This window comes from Haliotis rubra, unplaced genomic scaffold, assembly GCF_003918875.1.
Source record: "Haliotis rubra isolate DU_JTF1 unplaced genomic scaffold, ASM391887v1 Scf54, whole genome shotgun sequence".
Taxonomy (NCBI): domain Eukaryota; kingdom Metazoa; phylum Mollusca; class Gastropoda; order Lepetellida; family Haliotidae; genus Haliotis; species Haliotis rubra.
Window position 1 is genome coordinate 2,671,835 of NW_025767235.1, and position 18,252 is coordinate 2,690,086.

The window sequence follows — 18,252 nt, forward strand, 5'->3', positions numbered from 1 at the left end:
CTTGGGACTAGCATTCAATAAAAAAGACCAACATAATAAAGTGATCAACATATAAGTTATATCCAATAACCAAATGCATGTCGAAGAGCAAGAGGATGTCCCCTGATCTCAACATTTTTGATTTACATTAATATGATGACGTAAATAGATTCCTTTTCATTCATAACTTATTTTTTAAATTGACGCTTCAAACGTTTATGAACCTTTATGTCCATGGTTTCAAACAAATGTTGTTTTTATTGCATACACCTAGTTGCCATGCTCATGTCAACCGTTAGCCTTTATTCCGTACTGAAGAGGCCACAGGCCTATAGTACATAAAACATGCATACATTTATATCGCACGACTAGTAACATTTTTTACATTTTTTCAAATGTTATTATTTTTCTTTCTTTGTAATGTTGCATGGAATATAATCATTGACAAATTCTGAAGTATTAAAATGTTTGTACTTGCTAGTAATGATATAAATCTAATAACGTTTGGATATCTAAAAAAATGATTTGGTAAATATTTTCTTTTAAGATCTGAGTACAGCGCACAAACAAGAAGGAAATGGTACTCATCCTCGACAGTATTTAAATCACGTAGTTGGCATAGTCTCTCCTGTCGATTATTATAAGTATTGCGTCCAGTGTCTATACATAAATCATGAGATGAACATCGAAAACGTTATAATGCAACTCGGAACTACTCTACTGTTATCTTAGAGAGGTACAACTCCAAACTTATTTCGCTTTAAAAAGTTTATAATAAAAACATTTGTTTGATAGAGTCAGAGATTCAAACTATGTCTGCACATAAATAAATTGAGTCAGTGACATGATAAAATTAGGGTAGCAGCTAACGTTTTGTTCATACCATGCGTTACCAAAACCAGTTTTGAACAACAATGTTTTTATATTCGTTTCCCAATTATTTTTTCCATTATTGTCATAAACTATCATCATATTGTAACACATTTTGGGAAACCTATGTGGAGGCATGTTTAAGAATCTTAACCAGTATTTGATAGCCTTAACTTGAGCGAATATGTGCATAGGTACTCTACCACATTCACCATACACCATAACACTAGACGTACTTGTCTTAACGCCAAGAAATCTTTTACAGACATATACATGAACTTTTTCTATTACATCAAAATGTTGTAAGACCCAGATTCATCCAGTAGTATTGAGCTTATTGTAACATCAAATATTTTAAAAAGCGGCGTAAATGAAACATTTACTAAAGCATTTAACTGCTTATAGATACAAATTAAAAAAAAAAACCTGAGCTTGTATGGCTGCCTGTTTAATGTGTCTATTCCATGAGAGGGTTTTGGTGAAGTGAACACCTAAATATTTATAGAACGATGTTATTTTTAGAAGTTCTGTGAATTTTTTTTTTCTTTACCCGATATTTTACCATCTTTTTTAAAAACTACAACTTTCGTTTGATCTTTGTTTACACTTAGTTTCCAATTATCACAATAGTCCTCTAATTCATCAATTTGTCTCTGCAAATCATTAACAGTACTGGAAAATAATATGATATCATCAGCAAATAAAAGGAGAAACAGCTGCGTAATATCAAGATGTAGTTGGATGCCATGATTGCAATTTTCATGAATTTGAGTTGCTAATTCATTTATGAAGAAACTAAACAGAAAAGGACTTAAAAATACAACCCTGTCTTACTCCTAACTGGCTTGTAAACGTTTTTGAGACGTCGTTATTATTTCTTACACACACTTTTACATTTTCATAAATACTGCATACAAGTTGATTCATTTTCCTACTCAAACCATACATTCGTAAAAGATTCCATAGTTTATTTCTATTTACAGAGTCAAATGCTTTCGAGAAATCTGCAAAGAGAGCATAAAATTTACCACCTTTAGTACGTAAATATTTTTTACAATTGTTTGGAGAATTAAAATATTATCAACTGTTGAGAATCAATATCTGAATCCGCATGTTCTTCATTTATTTTATCCAGAGTATCTGCTCATAGAACTATTCTTTTATTGATGATATAAGTAAATATTCTACTAAATATGCTGAGGAGGGTAATCCCTCTATAATTATTCATACTATTTATATCACCCTGTTTATGATTGGGGACAATTACACCAACTGACCAAGATTTTATCTTTGCACTTTTATCAAATGAAAAACGTTCTAGATTGAAATAATCAAACATGAAGTCCCACATAGAGTGACCTTGATGCTCAGTGTCTTCAGTTGTCTCACTGTTGATTTGTTATTGAATAATTATATTTAAAACAATGATTATTTTCTTTTTAAAGTCAGTTGAAAAAAGCCTGAAACAACTTAAATAGGTTTATAATAGTGGAATACCAAACAGTATTATTGTCTTTACATCTGGTCATAAAAAGCATATGATTAAAAGTATGAATCTAACTAACTATTCAAGGAAACATTATGGTTCCCAAATGTCAGGGAAATTTGAAGAAGTTAATTTGCGCATATTTTCCTCTTTATAAACTTTAAAACCATATTTAGAAATATACATTTGGAAATATAACAAGCAGCAGATCGAGAATCGTTGAATAGAATGTGTTTTTTCAACAAAATATCCTTTTCTTATCAGTAGTATTTTTTCAAATAGGTTCAAATCTTTAAAAAACAGTAATGTGCGTGTGCTTCTGGGACGTGTATGACTATTATATATCGTTCTTGTTCGAAGTAGTTCTCGTCTTAAAACATCAATATATAATCCATCTAGAGGGTGAGAAATCGCTATTCGGCCTGTCGCGGAATAACTCAAGTTGGTCACAAATGACTGCTGATTAACATTAGCTAAACATTTCATAATCAATACACTTTCCATGATATTCAGGTGGAAATGACATCATTGTAACCCCAATACCTTCCCTTCAGCTTTCATTTGATATTTGAAGATATTTTAAGCCATCATTGGATCGATTTCCTTGGGTGAAAAATGACGCTTAACTTCTATCGAAATCCGTGTCACCTCCACGAATATACTGAAAAACATATAGTGATATTTTCAGTGTTAACATTCGATTTCATTTTCAGTACATACAAGTGCTTCAGAAAAAATAAGTTTTGTTAAGGCGGTTGGTTCACATGGTGGACATGTTGTAGCTCATGGCGTAGAGTGATTGTAAACAGATGTGATAACCTAGTTATTTACTGTCCTTCGATGACAGGATTCTATATTAACTATATGTACTTATTACGTATGTATATCTTTTCTAGTCACGATATGGTTGAAATACTGCCGATGATAAAATTCAACTCACTCACTTCCGATAATCAGGGCCCTTTAGTTTAAACTTTACGATATCGTACCGACAGTCAAACACTTACGTCTCTACTCAGCTGAGCTTAATTTTCCCAAAGTAGCTTTAATTTGCTGCGTGCAAATTGAGTTAATAAAACAGTTGTTTAAACAACTATGATCTTATATGATATTGTATCATATGTGATACACAGTATCCTTACTCCCATTAGTATATATGATACATTTAGTAAATCCCTTAATTGTACAGATATTTTCAAAAACGTTGTGGAGGTGTTCAAATATGACTAAAAGAGATATTGTAACACAGTTTTAGAACTTTCGTCTGAATTTTCCAAAGCATATTTCTTATAGTGGACACTACAGGGTTAGTATGATGACGTAAAATATATAATAATATAATAATTCATTTATATAGCGCCTAGTATCCATCTGACTAGTAGCTCACCGGACGCTGTAATCATAATCAGATTATTATTACCCCGAAAAACTGACCCCCCGGTTCCTTCGCCTGTGCATGTTATATTTGGGATTACACTTTCTCCGTTAAGTGCAGATTCTAGTAGTTTTGTTGGGTTGAATTCACCCTTAGTATTTCATCGCCGGACACAAATCGACCGTCTATCCCAAACCCGAAGAAAATCTGATGAAATCTGAAGACAACTAGGTTTAGATTGTACGTGCGCATCAAACGGTGTAAAATACAGTGACATTATAAAATATATAGGCGCCAATGTTAATGTTTCCTTAATTCTTTAGCACTGCAGTATCTTAAAGAAACTTAAATATATTCAGTTCCAGTTCCGTACACCAAAATATAATTAGTGGATATTAAATATTTAAGTACTTTACATTGTGAATTTCCATGTTGTTGATCACTGGATTTTACAGATTGCCGCCATACAGCTGGAATATCGCCGAGTGCGGCGTAACACTAATCTCACTCACTCACTCACACTTGAATTTGACTTATTCCGACTTGTATTCAAGGTGCTCATATAATTCAATGCAATATTGTTAACTAACTCTACTGTCGTTTAACATGTTTCTGTTAATATAGTATTAGGATCAGGCTGTCATCGTTCGCTTTCATTCTTTTAGACGATATTATACATACAGATACTGAGAAAATACAGCATTACCCAGTAATTATCCAAGCACTCATTTTCGATCCTATCCTGCATCATCACTGAAGCTGCTTTCGTAATTGTTGGATACCTATAACTTGAGCAAAACATTTGACTACATTGTAACAGAATGCTTGTTTGATAGTTTTGGGGATTGGTACACACCTGTCCAAGTCGCCAAATACTGGGGAACAACCTTGACCTTAGTAATAGGTATGTTACGTATTGCTATTCAGACCACAACTACTACGACCGATATGCCTGAGATGCATACCTAGTTGCTCTATGAACAAAACGTCACTTACAGCCGTGAGAATTTACTTCTGTACTATTGCATAACCCAACAATGTGTCAGCCTAAAATACAGGGTTTAAGCACAGCATCAATGTTACCAACAAGCAAGCAGAAAAAGAGATCAAATTAGTTTATTAAATAATTAAACAACACAAACAACATTATTTGAAATGAATTATGGAAATATAAATTATTACCATTCATAAAGTCGTTCAAATATATATTTTATATAAATTTACAAATACATATATACATTAAACAATATTTCATCAAGATGTGGAGAAATATCTCAGATATAATTCTAAAATTTAAAGTGTAATATACCATTCATTTGCCGTATAGTCTCAATCAAAATTGCATGAAATACATCGTGGCAAAATGATTAAGAAAACATATGTGTACAAAAGTCTCATGAACAAAGAAATAGTGCTGGTGTAAAGGTATTTCATTAATGGTCAAAATAGATGTTATATGCTCTAACCATGTACATCACACAGCTCCAACACATCCATCAACAACTTCGTTCTCCCCTGGGTATGTCTGAACCCGTTGGCATATTACCAAATTCTTAGAGAGTGAGTGAGTGAGTGAGTGAGTGAGTGAGCTATATTCCAGCAATATCAAGCCGGAGGACACCAGAAATGGGTATCACAAATTGTATCCATGTGGGGGAATGGAACCCGGTCTTCGTCTCGACGAGTTAACCAATAGGATAACGAAAATGTTATGCATTGCTTGCATCTGCATGTGTCATATCAGATCCGTCGGGTGAAACATTGTCATAATTGGGATTGCTCACTCCAGATACATCTGCATCATTAGTAGACTTGGAAAAGAAGGCGGAGGCTCCCCCGAGTGACACTCCGAATCCCCCCCTCGAGGTACTGGCTGGGATGTCAGGCACAAGTCCCTTGGTCAGGTTGTCCTTGTTTTTGTACCGGCGTCTGTAGTACAGGAAGCCACAGACGGCAGCGGCGATGACCAGAGCGCAGACGATAGGGGCGGCAATGGCGGCTGCTGGGGGCGAGTTGTTGGAGATTTTCTGAGTAACTGGACCTCCCACCGGAACGCTTGGAGTCGTTGTTAGGACTCCTGGGGACGGAGGAAACAAAGGTAAAGTGTTACAAAAAGGGTAGAAACGTTTTGCTCTGGGGGAAGGGGGAATCATAGGTAAAGTGATACACAATAGGTAGACATACTATGTCCTGGGGGCACCACAGGTAACACCATATTCTATACAAAATAGGTAGCCATGGAGGAGGGTTAGTGGACATTTACAGCGAGGAAGTAATAATCGACTGGCTGAAAATACTATTGCTACACATCTGGATAAGATGTAGTCATTGCCACAAGAAAAGTAGTATTCGCCAAGTAATAGAGAATGAAACCAGTATGGCTGGACTGAAGAACAGTTCATGGAATATTCGAAACTCTTAAAAACGTAATCTGCTTCGAGGGATAATTACCAGATGCACGTTGTCTCGGTGGACGTTATATAACAGGTGCGTTTTGGGACATGTTCAGTTATGTTATGGATGTTTTTGTTCTCGGACAATTTGTTGAACACGCGAACACACAACGCTTTGCGGTTGGACATCTGTACGAGATTTTCATGCATGTTTCTATTATATAAACATATTTCGTGATCCTACACGAGTGTATTGGTGTGTTAAACTTAGAATCATAGAGTGTTGGTGTTGAGTGTTTAGTTAGTAAGCTGGTTAGAATCGAATGAACATCTGTGTGTTTGATATTTAGACGTCTGTTAGATTATTCGGTCATAATCGGACCTTAGTAAAACACTGCAGCTTCCGTGCAGTGTCTTGCATTAATCGACGATTGTGGGAAAATAAAATTTGGGTTACTTTTAGAATTTTTGTTTGTTTTCATTCCACTGCAAAACAATGGCTAATACATAAACTTCAAGCAGAAGATGAGCCCTATGGAGCATCCGGTTTCTACTGTCTGTTCAAATTTCAAGTTGGGTGTCTGGTCATCCATGCTTACCTGAACACTCTACACCGGCATCCTCCGTGTGGCGACAGTTCTGTATCGCAAAACCATTAAATGGACAGTCCTGTAGGTGAGATTCATTCCCCCTGCAGCCAAGATTGTCCATCCAGATCGGCCCCTTACCCTGGCCGTAAAGGGCTTTGGTTATGGCCTTGCCCTTGGCATATCCAAACATCATGCACACAACGGTGGCGTCTCTGTCATCCCATAAGTCGTCACAGACGGTGCCCCATTTGTCTGGTCCCTGAAGGAATACTTCCACCCTCCCAGTGTTGTTGGTTGAGCCGTCAACAAGACGTACGTTTGTTACCTCTGAGGGATGGAAGATAATCAATCAGATCTGGATGTTATAAAGTCTCTGACATAAAAGCTGTTTATATGAATTTCGCAGTTGTGTCACATGGCCATACAGGCCCAGTATAGAAGTTCCCGTTTGTTCCCGGACGGATCATGTGACAGGTGCCCCTAGGTGGGTCCTTGCTCAAGTTTGTTTATCCTCTGATGTCGTTTGATCACAACCAAGACATCCAGATATTGCTAGTATTCTAGAAGGTTTTAGCAAAATAACATTCATTCGGATTATAATCAAAGGCAGAAAGTGAAGTGCAAGTGCCCTCTTGATCTGGTATGTGTGACTTAGAATGTTTGTGAGGATACTTACTGATCTCCTTGTTATAGCACTTGGCGGATGACGGTCCAATGTTTTTACAATAATACGACCACCAGTAGCTGTAGACTGACAGGGACGAATCGAAGCCGTCGTTCATGCAGGTAGGGAGAGTAGTCTCATTTCCATAGCATTTAAAGTAATGGAACCATATCGGCCTGTTGTCATTGGCGACTTTGTAGCCGGCACTGGACACTGGGAGTCCATCCACGTGGCCGAGACTCTTGCAGGCCACCTTGGCTGTGTTGGAGGAGACGGACGCGTCACAGATGGTGCCCCATTGGTTGTCATACTTCATTTCAATACGGCCTTGCAGAGGACTGTCACCTGCAGCGCTCACCAAGCGATACTGTATTCCTGCAATTATAAAGCTCATACATAAAACGTAAGTATGTGTATTGTTGTACACGTCACCACGAAGTAACACCAGAACACTAGGCTCACGTACTCTGAAACACCTGGTATGGATAACCTGACTAAACCAAATCATTATTTCTTTAATTTCAGTGATTTTTAGGAAATATCATCATTCTCAGACCTGTCTTGCATGTAAGAAATGTTCGAACCATTCAGTCGAAACAGAATGTGTACTGTTGGCTATTGTGAAGTTTAATGGAATCTTAATACACACTGTCCACATCTCTCACAAACATCCCACTACCCGTATGTCATAGTTTCCTCTTTTTATCGGACTGCAACATGTCAACTTAAAGATATAACCCGCAAAATCTCACATGATCACCCTACATAGTGTAGTCCTCTTACATGTTCTAAAACAAATGTTATCCACATATGACGTTTCTGATTATACGACTGACTGACTGACTGAGTTTGGTTTTACGCCGCTTTTAGCAATATTCAAGCAGTATCACGGCGGGGGACACCAGAAATGGGCTTCACTCATTGTATCCATGTGGGGATTCGAACGCGGGTCTTCGGTGTGACGAGCCAACGCTTTAACCATTAGGCTACCCCACCGCCCCTAATGTATCAGGACATCCGTATACCACGTTTCTGATTATACGAAGATTCAAGAGAAGCCCCAGCTATGACCTACCTGAGTTCCTGTAACAAAGCAGTCCAGCTCTCGGGGCGTAGTAGTCACACCACTTGGTGGTGCTGCGGGACTTGTAGGCACACTTTGCCAGACTGTCCTCATTGCCATTGCAGACCACGTCGGTCATCAAGATGGGGCGTTTCTCGCTGATGATATGCTGACCTGTACTGTGGAAGGGGTTGTATATGGCGGGCGAGTAGGCAACGCCACCTTTGAAGTTCAACTGTTTACAGGCGATGTTAGCTGCACGGTCGTCGAAGCCGGAGCCGCAGACGCTGCCCCAGATGCCGTTGATTCTTACTTCCAGAAACCCGTGGGTGTCGTCAACTATGTCGTCAGCAACGAGCCGAGGAAGGAAGCCTAGTGGTTGCAACATGCAAAAGACACATAGAAGTAAACACCAGTTTAAGGTCTTCATTTGGGCAAAAAATTGGACTACATTCATCAAGATTTCGCGTTTACTGGGTTTTTTTAAACACTTCAACAGACAAAATAGAAATGGTGACTAATTTTATCTATGCATCTTACCAATCATCTCGTAATTGTTTTCTGAAAACTATCACTTATACATTATTAGAGTTAATCATGTCATGTCTTCTGGAAGACGCTAAACACGTACCACTATCAGTTATGGGGTCGCTGGAACACACCACAGAGGCGTAGGTGCCACTTTTGCAGCTTGTTGATGATGTTGTTGAACACTGTTTGAAGTTGGCCTCCCGACCATTGCACGTCACCTGGCTAATGGCGATCGGCCCGTCGGTGATGCCGAACAGAGAACCACCAATGTTGACGCCAAAGGTGAAGCCCATTGTCCTACAGACCACCCGAGCGGCGTTCCCGTCAAAGCCACTGTCGCACACGGCGTTCCATTTGTTGTTGGCGTACACCTCAACAGCGCCCATGGAGGAGTTGAGGCCGGTGTTGAGCCTCACTGGAAATATAAGATTGAACATGAGGGCATGATTATTGTAGACAGTGTTATAACCTTACCATCTGCACGTGACAAAAGTCCTTTGCATTTCAGATACAGCTGGCTGCGCAATAGCCACAATTGGTCTGTCTGACGCGACGGCACTATAGAGAAATCGCGTCCGAAACCCTTGAACAGATGTTTACGACTAAGTGATCCAATCTGAGTAGAATATATTCACAGACGCCGAGGGTTGCAATAGTGTGATGCCATGAGCAACTCAACAACGGACATGAACTCACAGTTGGGATCAGGTTGGAAGAGATTCCCTGACACTACTTGTGGCAACACATGAACATATTAGATGAGATGTTAGACTGGGTGACCTGGCTGGTAGTATCCCATCGTATCTCGGCAGCGGCGGACATTGATCATAATATCAACCACTAATTATTACTTCAGGAGTCATTCATGATTGGGATTCATAAGCATAGATTATTGCAATTCATTGATAAACTCATTGGCATTTACATCCTGTAATATGTGTTTAACAGATGCATTTGTCCACATTCTTGGTGCAGTGATCAAGGGAAAATGTACTGTGTGTGCTCACCATTGTCGACACAGAAAACGGAGACGTCATCGCGATGACTCTGGCACGACCAGTAGCTGTAGCCGGAGACGACCTCGCTGTTGTAGCCAGAGTGGGGACAGCTGTGAAGACTGGGTTCGGTGCCGACACACTGGAGGCCACTCAGCCACATGGGGCCACTTCCCTGGCCGTAGAAGGCGTTTGGGATGGCGTAGCCGTCCTTGTATCCCTTCTGCCGACAGAAGACGCCGGCCTCGCGGTTGTCAAAGTACCTGTCGCAGACTGTTCCCCACACACCGCCCACAGACATCTCCACCCGACCGTAGTTCTGCTGTGTACCATCGGGCGCCACCATGCGGTACTGGATACCTGGAGGAGGGTTCAGTAACAAAGTTTTGGGTGTAGCAAAAGGACGATGATTAATTCATGGCTGATGAATTGTAATCGTATCCTGAATGACGGGAACACATTTTAACTCACTCACTGTACAACCCGAAAATTATCTACACTTCTCCATTTTATTGACAAATCAGAATTTGTGTTTTTAGAGAAATGTAAGGATCATTTTGAATTTAGAATTAGATAGCGAGTGAATGATGTGCTATTTTGACAGCAATATTAACACGGAGGGCAATAACCAATCTTACATTTCGACACACTGGTCATCATCTTCGTCAAGTAATGGACACACAAGGTGAAGCTTGACAAAGATTAAATTATTGAGAGGCATTGTCCTTGTTGAGAGATGTATGAACAGGTGATACAAAAGTAATTGCAAATACTGTAATCTTGATGTTTAATGAAGGTCTTTTAAAACCTTACTGTGTTTTAAAACCTTACTGTTTTAATGCTCCATTTTAAAGGTATACACACAATTAGTCTGATAATGTAAAATCTTTGCTAGAAGTCCAAGAATATACCCAAGGAATGTCTAGTATATAAACTAAATATTACGACTCTTGGTGGTATTTTATCTAAGCGCGAACAAAACGTCAGTGAACTGTTTGAAGTTGGTAACCATAACCAATTTCTGCAATCATAAAAATTAGAACAGTCACTACATTCAGTAGACTTTTTTCAAACGTATTTATGTCAAAACTACTTCCAGATCTCTTATTATAATACCAAGTTAGACATCAAAGCACTGCGTAGTTTCGAAGAAAAAAACACCGATTGGGTTTGGACAGCTAAACATCACCATTTATCGCTGTTTGAAGATGCCTACTTTTGTCACCGTTGAAGCAGATAGCTGAAGCGATGTCGGCGGAGCTGCAGTTCCCAAGACTCATCCTGTCGTTGTAGGCGCAGTCTGTCAACGACGTTTCACTTCCGGTGCAGTTCACGGCGCTGAGCCAGAAGGGACCACGTGATCGGAGGGGTTGATAGTTGTATTGGACAGAGTGGTGGTAGGCGATACCATTGTCGTAGTGCAGGCCTTTACAGAAGACCGTGGCCTCCGTGTCGGTCCAGAACGTGTTGCAAATCCGACTTTCACGTCATAGTGCTGCACAGCGATCTGACCACTGTCCGACGTGGAGTCATCAAACCCCAGTGTGTAGGCTATGGAGCGTAACAAACGGTTGTATCATAAAACATTCATCTGTCCTGGGCAAGTTTAGTTTGAAATTATCAAATTTTGTCAATAACGTAAATATATTTATGCTTAACTAAATTTAAAGGATTTCTAACGATGTACAGGAACCAAAAAGAAAGAAGATAAAAAGTCCAGTGTAACTTACTTTCTTCGACTCTGTCTGAGGTGTTGAAGCAGACGACAGATGCATAGTCCTGGGAGCAGGTGCCGGGTGCGAGGCACGTCATCGGATCAGACTGGGTGCCGTCACAATTCATCGTCGTGTTGGGTAGGAAGCTGCCGAGGCCGTTGCCGTAGTAGGAGTACCTGACATATTTCGATCCATAGGCCGAGCAGCACAAGGCCTTCCCATCAACAAAGCCAAGACTTCTACACACAGTCTTAGCGGTCAGGTCATCAAAGTTGGTGTCGCACACGTAGTGCCAAGTGTTGTTCTTCCAAACCTGAACAGGGCCTTGCTTGATGTCCGGGGAGAATCCAGAAGCCAGTTTGACTGAAGACAACGCGGGGGCCAGATTTAGGATTATACACTTCATCAGAATAGCACAGAGGTCATCAACGCCAATAAGGAGGGTAGATCATATGGTATATTATACATAGAAACATGAATTAATTTATATTTGAACTCACCGTCTCCGTAGCAGGTGATGGCAGCGTCGTAGTTGTGGTTCAAGCAGTATCTACTGGTGGCTACCTTCCACCCCTGATGTGGGCACTCGGACAATGATCCCTCGTTGCCTGTACACTGGAAGTTACTCTGGTACACGGGACCGGTGGCGTTGGGGTACTTGGTGTAGTAATCTACCACGCCCGTATTATAGCCAAGGCTTCTACACATGACCGTAGCCTCCCTGCTGTCGAAGTAGGAGCGGCATACTGAACCCAACACGCCATTGACAGACACTTCCACTCGACCTGCGTTCTCAGCGCCTCCCCCGGAGAGACTGTAGTAAATACCTGCATAGAAGAAATGCACCACAATCATATCCATATGGTTGTATCGCAGTAGAGAACTGCAATGCTAAAGGAGAATAATGGGATATTCAACTGATAGTGTCCTGACGGGTAACATTTGCTGTACTCTTTTCTTCCATACTGAAAAGAACACATCCTTTTTCATGAAAATTATTGCTTGTTATTGAACATGCGACCACCAGATAAACATTCATGGTTCTATGTATAATGACATGTCTCTGTCGACATTTACATACCAACATTGTCTCCGCACAGCACACCAGCAGAGTGGGAGTTCTGACAAGACGCCACTTGACCCAGCTGTGTTCGGGAGCAATCTGATAGACGGCTCTCTGTGCCGGCGCAGTTCATCTTAGACGTCCAGAAGGGGCCGTTGTCGGCGTAGTAGGAGTATTTGTAGTGGGTGTAGGCCTTGCCCTTGGTGAACCCCAGTTCTTTACACGCCACGGTGGCGTCCTTGTCGTCCCAGTCATCAGTGCAGATACGACCCACCATGTTCATGTAGTTGACGTTCACCTCGCCAGTGTAGTTGTTGCCGTCAGCCAGCGACCACGTGAAGGCTGAATGGGGAATTAGAAAGTTTTAACACAAGAACAGATTATAATTGACCATATGATTGAAAAACAGCTGTTTGGCCATTCATTCTGGGGGAGAATGATGTATGATCAGCGCTGGAAAGTCCACTAAGCCTTGTAAATGTCACTGTACACATAGCTTGGCATTGTTACAGCATTGCGTTAGGTAATTTACTAAAGACGAATACATCTGCATGCCATGTCCATGTTATTTCAAATTACACCAACATAAAAGTAAGAGGACACGAATCCAGTGGCCAAGTCCTATTTGGTTACGTGAAATAAGAAAACCAAAAGACAATCGAGAGCAGGGAGAGAACATACACCCTTATTGTAGCAGGCTTATTTATGTATGTAACATATAAATACTGACTGGTAGCGGCAGTGCCGTTGTAGTAGGCCTATTTATGTATGTAACATATAAATACTGACTGGTAGCGGCAGTGCCGTTGTAGCAGGCCTATCTATGTATGTAACATATAAATACTGACTGGTAGCGGCAGTGCCGTTGTAGCAGGCCTATTTATGTATGTAACATATAAATACTGACTGGTAGCGGCAGTGCCGTTGTAGTAACCCTATTTATGTATGTACTGACTGGTAGCGGCAGTTCCTCCACATTGAACATTGTCCACCACGGTATAGGACCGACTCCCGTACACTCCACAGCACAGGTTGAAGCCATTCTGATACCCAAGCTCCTTGCAGGCCACGGCTGAATGTATAGTGCTTACAATGAATGGGCAGTGGTTTTATCAAACTGGCAAATACCTGTATCTAAAGGACATGTAATATTAGCAAAACAATAAACATAAATTAGGCTACAGTTATCCCTCTTGGAAATGTGTGGGGTCGTCAGGTGTACGCCCACGATGTTGCTTCAGGGCCAGCCGTCATGATACTGCATATACATCAGGCTGCATATACATCAGGCTGCATATACATCAGGCTGCATATACATCAGGCTGCATATACATCAGGCTGCATATACATCAGGCTGCATATACATCAGGCTGCATATACATCAAACTGCATATACATCAGACTGTAGCGGCATATAGCAGGCATAACAGGCTGCATATACATCAGGCTGCATATACATCAGGCCTGCATATATACATCAAACTGCATATACATCAGGCTGCATATACACTGGTAGCAGGCTGCATATACATCATGCTGCATATACATCAGACTGCATATACAACAGGCTGCATATACAACAGACTAACATAAATATATACAACAGGCTGCATATACATCAGGCTGCATATACATCATTTATGTATGCATATACATCAGGCTGCATATATACATCAGGCTGCATATACATCAGGCTGCATATACATCAGGCTGCATATACATTGCAGGCTGCATATACATCAGACTGCATATACATCAGGCTGCATATACAACAGGCTGCATATACATCAGACTGCATATACATCAGACTGCATATACATCAGGCTGCATATACATCAGGCTGCATATACATCAGGCTGCATATACATCAGGCTGCATATACAACAGGCTGCATATACATCAGACTGCATATACATCAGATAAATGGCAAATACTGCATATACAAGTCGTGTAAAGGTGTACCAACTGCATATAACAGGCTGCATATACATCAGGCTGCATTATACAACAGGCTGCATATACAACAGGCTGCATATACATCAGACTGCATATACAACAGGCTGCATATACAACAGGCTGCATATACAACAGGCTGCATATACAAGAGACTGCATATACATCAGACTGCATATACAACAGGCTGCATATACAAAAGGCTGCATATACAACAGGTTGCATATACAACAGACTGCATATACAACACGGTCAAAAGCTACTTACTCTCTCTTCTAGAGAGTATGTTAATAGTCCATATGAATCTGTTTACGTCACAGATAAAATACTTTAGTTACTGTTAAGGATAATCGTTGATTTTAAATCCTCCTCCCCATTCCCCCACCCCCACCTCTACATACCTGTATGAATCTTTTATTTTCCTATTTCATCTTTATGCAAGACATCATAATATGCCATAGATGTACTTAATTAATAACGGTCACTCACAAACATCAGTGTCGCTCCACCCATTGCTGCAGACGCTGCCCCAGTTCGTGTTGTAGTACACCTCGACCGCACCCATGGAGATCTGGTTGCCGCGCGTCAGTCGGACTGAAATACACGTTTACCATAAAACATTCTCTCATACATTACCGCCATATACACGGTTAAAAAAGAATGTCAGCCAACAAGAAAATGATTGAATAATTGCATAAACTTCAGTTTAATGTACTTTTATATATATTGAACTTAATTATTCCTCTCTGATCGTTTTGTTATTTGCAGCCCATTTTTTAACAGTTCATATTATTTGTCACATTTGTTTTCAAGAGGGATAATATATATACTTGTGTTATAACAGATGACTCCGGCGTCCCTAGTACATCCCCATCTGTAGTTCCAATAACTGGGGCAGTCAAACAAAGATGCTTCTGAACCGCTGCATCTCACATAGTTCATCCACACTTTAGTGTTGTTGTTTCTGTCTACTGGTCTCGAACTCCCATCCTTAAAACCAAGTTGACGGCAGACGACCTTAGCGTCCACATCGCTCCAGGACCAACCGCATACACGCCCCACACGCCATTGTAGTTGATCTCAACACGACCGTAGTTCGACCCTCCATCAGCCAACCTCACTGAGGCGCCTGGAAAACAAAGCAAAGAGCCGCTGACCATTATCGTTCATAAGGTGCCAGTTGTATGGTACGACACGTTCTTTATGAAATTAATATGAGACAAATGTACGGCAGACGACACCATGCAAGAGGAAGCTCATAAATTACTGAACCTGCGTGCAACAGCAGTGAAAGCATGCAAGGTAAAAAGTGCCAACAATTACCTGATTTTTGCATGTGTTTGCGACCGGAGCCACTGTTCTTGTGAATGCATGGTATCAATTCATGTTTATGCACACATGCATGTGCTATATATTACAATAGATTCGGCATTTAGCATAAACGTCTTATAAGTATGTTTCTGAGGCTTTATCCTGCCTGGTTACCCAATACAGAGCACTTATAATTCTACATTCAAGATCAGGGTAACTCCCAACATTAAATATTATGTTCACCATGTCAGCTCCTACAGTGAACTTCCTGCAGTTTCAGACATATATCTTACCGTTTTCATTGGTATAGCAGAGGACTCCAGCGCTTTGTCTATAACTACTCGTCAGGGAGTTGCAACCGAGGTCAACTTTGTCGTCAAGGTCACTGTAGGTACAGCTGGTCAAATTACCCTCTCGACCTTGACAGTTGAACTTCCCAACCAACATGGGAGCCGATGAGTAGATTTGGCCACTGAAGGAAACGCCACCAACAAATCCCATGGAGCGGCATGCAACATCGGCGTCTTTGTTGTTCCAGCCAACGTTGCAAACAGGTCCCCAGAATCCATACCGATTGACCTCAATGGAGCCATAGTCCTTGGAGCTGTCTCGAAGACGGACAACCAAATCTGAAAAGTTGAGGAATGAGAGGAGTGACTTAAAGTGACCTGACCAGAACTTGAAAAAATCAGCACTTAAAACAACGAATTTCCCTTGTCTTAGATTAAAACATTACCTTCCTTTTCATTATGGACAATTCTGGAACTGCTTTCTAAACATAACACTATCAAGAGGATTCAGCTTTCTTCACGCCATTAGTGCACCTGTACCTGAAAGTGTTTTCCGCCTTAAAACACGTGTTTAGTTCTGGAAATAGAGCCTTCTAGTGGCCCACAAAGACCAATGTTAGGAGACAAATTGTAATGGAATGACATGTAACAGTTGTTACCGTTAGCGTTTATGCTGTTGTAGGAGCAGTAGACGGTGGCGTATTTGCCGGTAGTGCAGCTGCCAAACGCAAGGTTACAGCTGAGGAGGTCTGATTCAGAGCCAGAGCAACCGTTGACGGTGACGGTGATGCTGGAGGCGTCGACATTCCCGACTGCGTTGCAGCACTGAGCCTTGCCGTCAGCGTAACCTAGTTTCCTGCAAACAACGCGGGCAGCAGCGTTGTCGAAATTGTGGTCACAGACGGCGGACCATTGGTTGTTCCTGTACACTTCGACACGGCCGTAGTTGACGGTGGCGGCTCCCATAAGACGGACTGGGGTGAAGACAAAATTGGGCTCAACCAAAACCATAAATTGTTCTGTTTATACTGCGTGTATTCATTTACGTATAGTAAACAATGTTCACCTGGACCAAAACATCCATAACAAAGCTGTTACTACCCATAACGTTTATTCAGTTCAATAAACGCACTCACCGTTGTCGTAACACATGACATCGTTATCCTTCTGGTGGTTAGAACAGCCATAGTAGCTCTGCCTCCACAAAGACGTACACTGTGAGATAGATCTCTCCGTTCCTTGGCAGTACAGACGACTAAGATAGACAGGACCACTGCCGGGGCCGAATGATCCCAGACCCATGTGACGACCTGTTGTGTAGTTGAGCATGCGGCAGATAACATCGGCGTTCTTGTCTGTGTAGTATGTTCCGGAGTATAATGTGCACATGGTACCCCAGGACCCGTCCACGCTCAGCTCAACCCGACCTGCAGACCCTGTCTTGTTTCCTGAAAGGCGCACCTGGAGACCTTTAGTAATGTCTTGCTCACTCACTCTATTTAATATAATTGCATGTACACTAAAACCTACCAGTACCACACGTACATCCATTTTGGCTCTCATGTTTTATATAGTAATAGTGACAAATGATTCTGTACATCACTGTTTGAAACGAGCTTACAGTAAAAGTACATTCATAATGTATGTTCTTAACCTTTATCTCTTGGAGAAACCCATGAAAACAGGTCTGGAGCAGACACATCTTTAAAACATGATCAATACAGAACTTCAATGTGAAGCTATTACGTCGATGTAGGTCTTGAAAAACAATTGACTTTTTTCTATTTTTGATAAGGGGTGATGGGGTAGGACAATGGTTAAAACGCTCGCTCGTCCCGGGTTCGATTCCCAAAATGGGTACAATGCGCGATCGCCATTTCTGGTGGCCCCCGTCGTGATATTGCTGGAATATTGCTAAGAGCAGCGTAAAATCTACTCACTCACTCTATTTAATAAATAATTGTATGTACACTA

The 18,252-nt window shown here is 41.0% G+C and overlaps 1 protein-coding gene across 1 annotated transcript in view; it reads right to left on the bottom strand.

The window, feature by feature from the left end:
- Positions 1-4,810: 4,810 nt before the first annotated feature.
- Positions 4,811-18,252, bottom strand: part of LOC124253355 — an 82,774-nt gene continuing 69,332 nt past the window's right edge. Inside the window, 16 exon segments of the mRNA XM_046687105.1 lie at positions 4,811-5,787; positions 6,703-7,020; positions 7,370-7,732; positions 8,433-8,792; positions 9,052-9,366; positions 9,959-10,306; positions 11,163-11,274; positions 11,277-11,497; positions 11,677-12,024; positions 12,162-12,488; positions 12,743-13,066; positions 13,514-13,541; positions 15,724-15,806; positions 16,282-16,617; positions 16,938-17,252; positions 17,415-17,726. Coding sequence (XP_046543061.1) covers positions 5,420-5,787; positions 6,703-7,020; positions 7,370-7,732; positions 8,433-8,792; positions 9,052-9,366; positions 9,959-10,306; positions 11,163-11,274; positions 11,277-11,497; positions 11,677-12,024; positions 12,162-12,488; positions 12,743-13,066; positions 13,514-13,541; positions 15,724-15,806; positions 16,282-16,617; positions 16,938-17,252; positions 17,415-17,726 — 4,478 coding nt within the window. The 3' untranslated portion in view covers positions 4,811-5,419.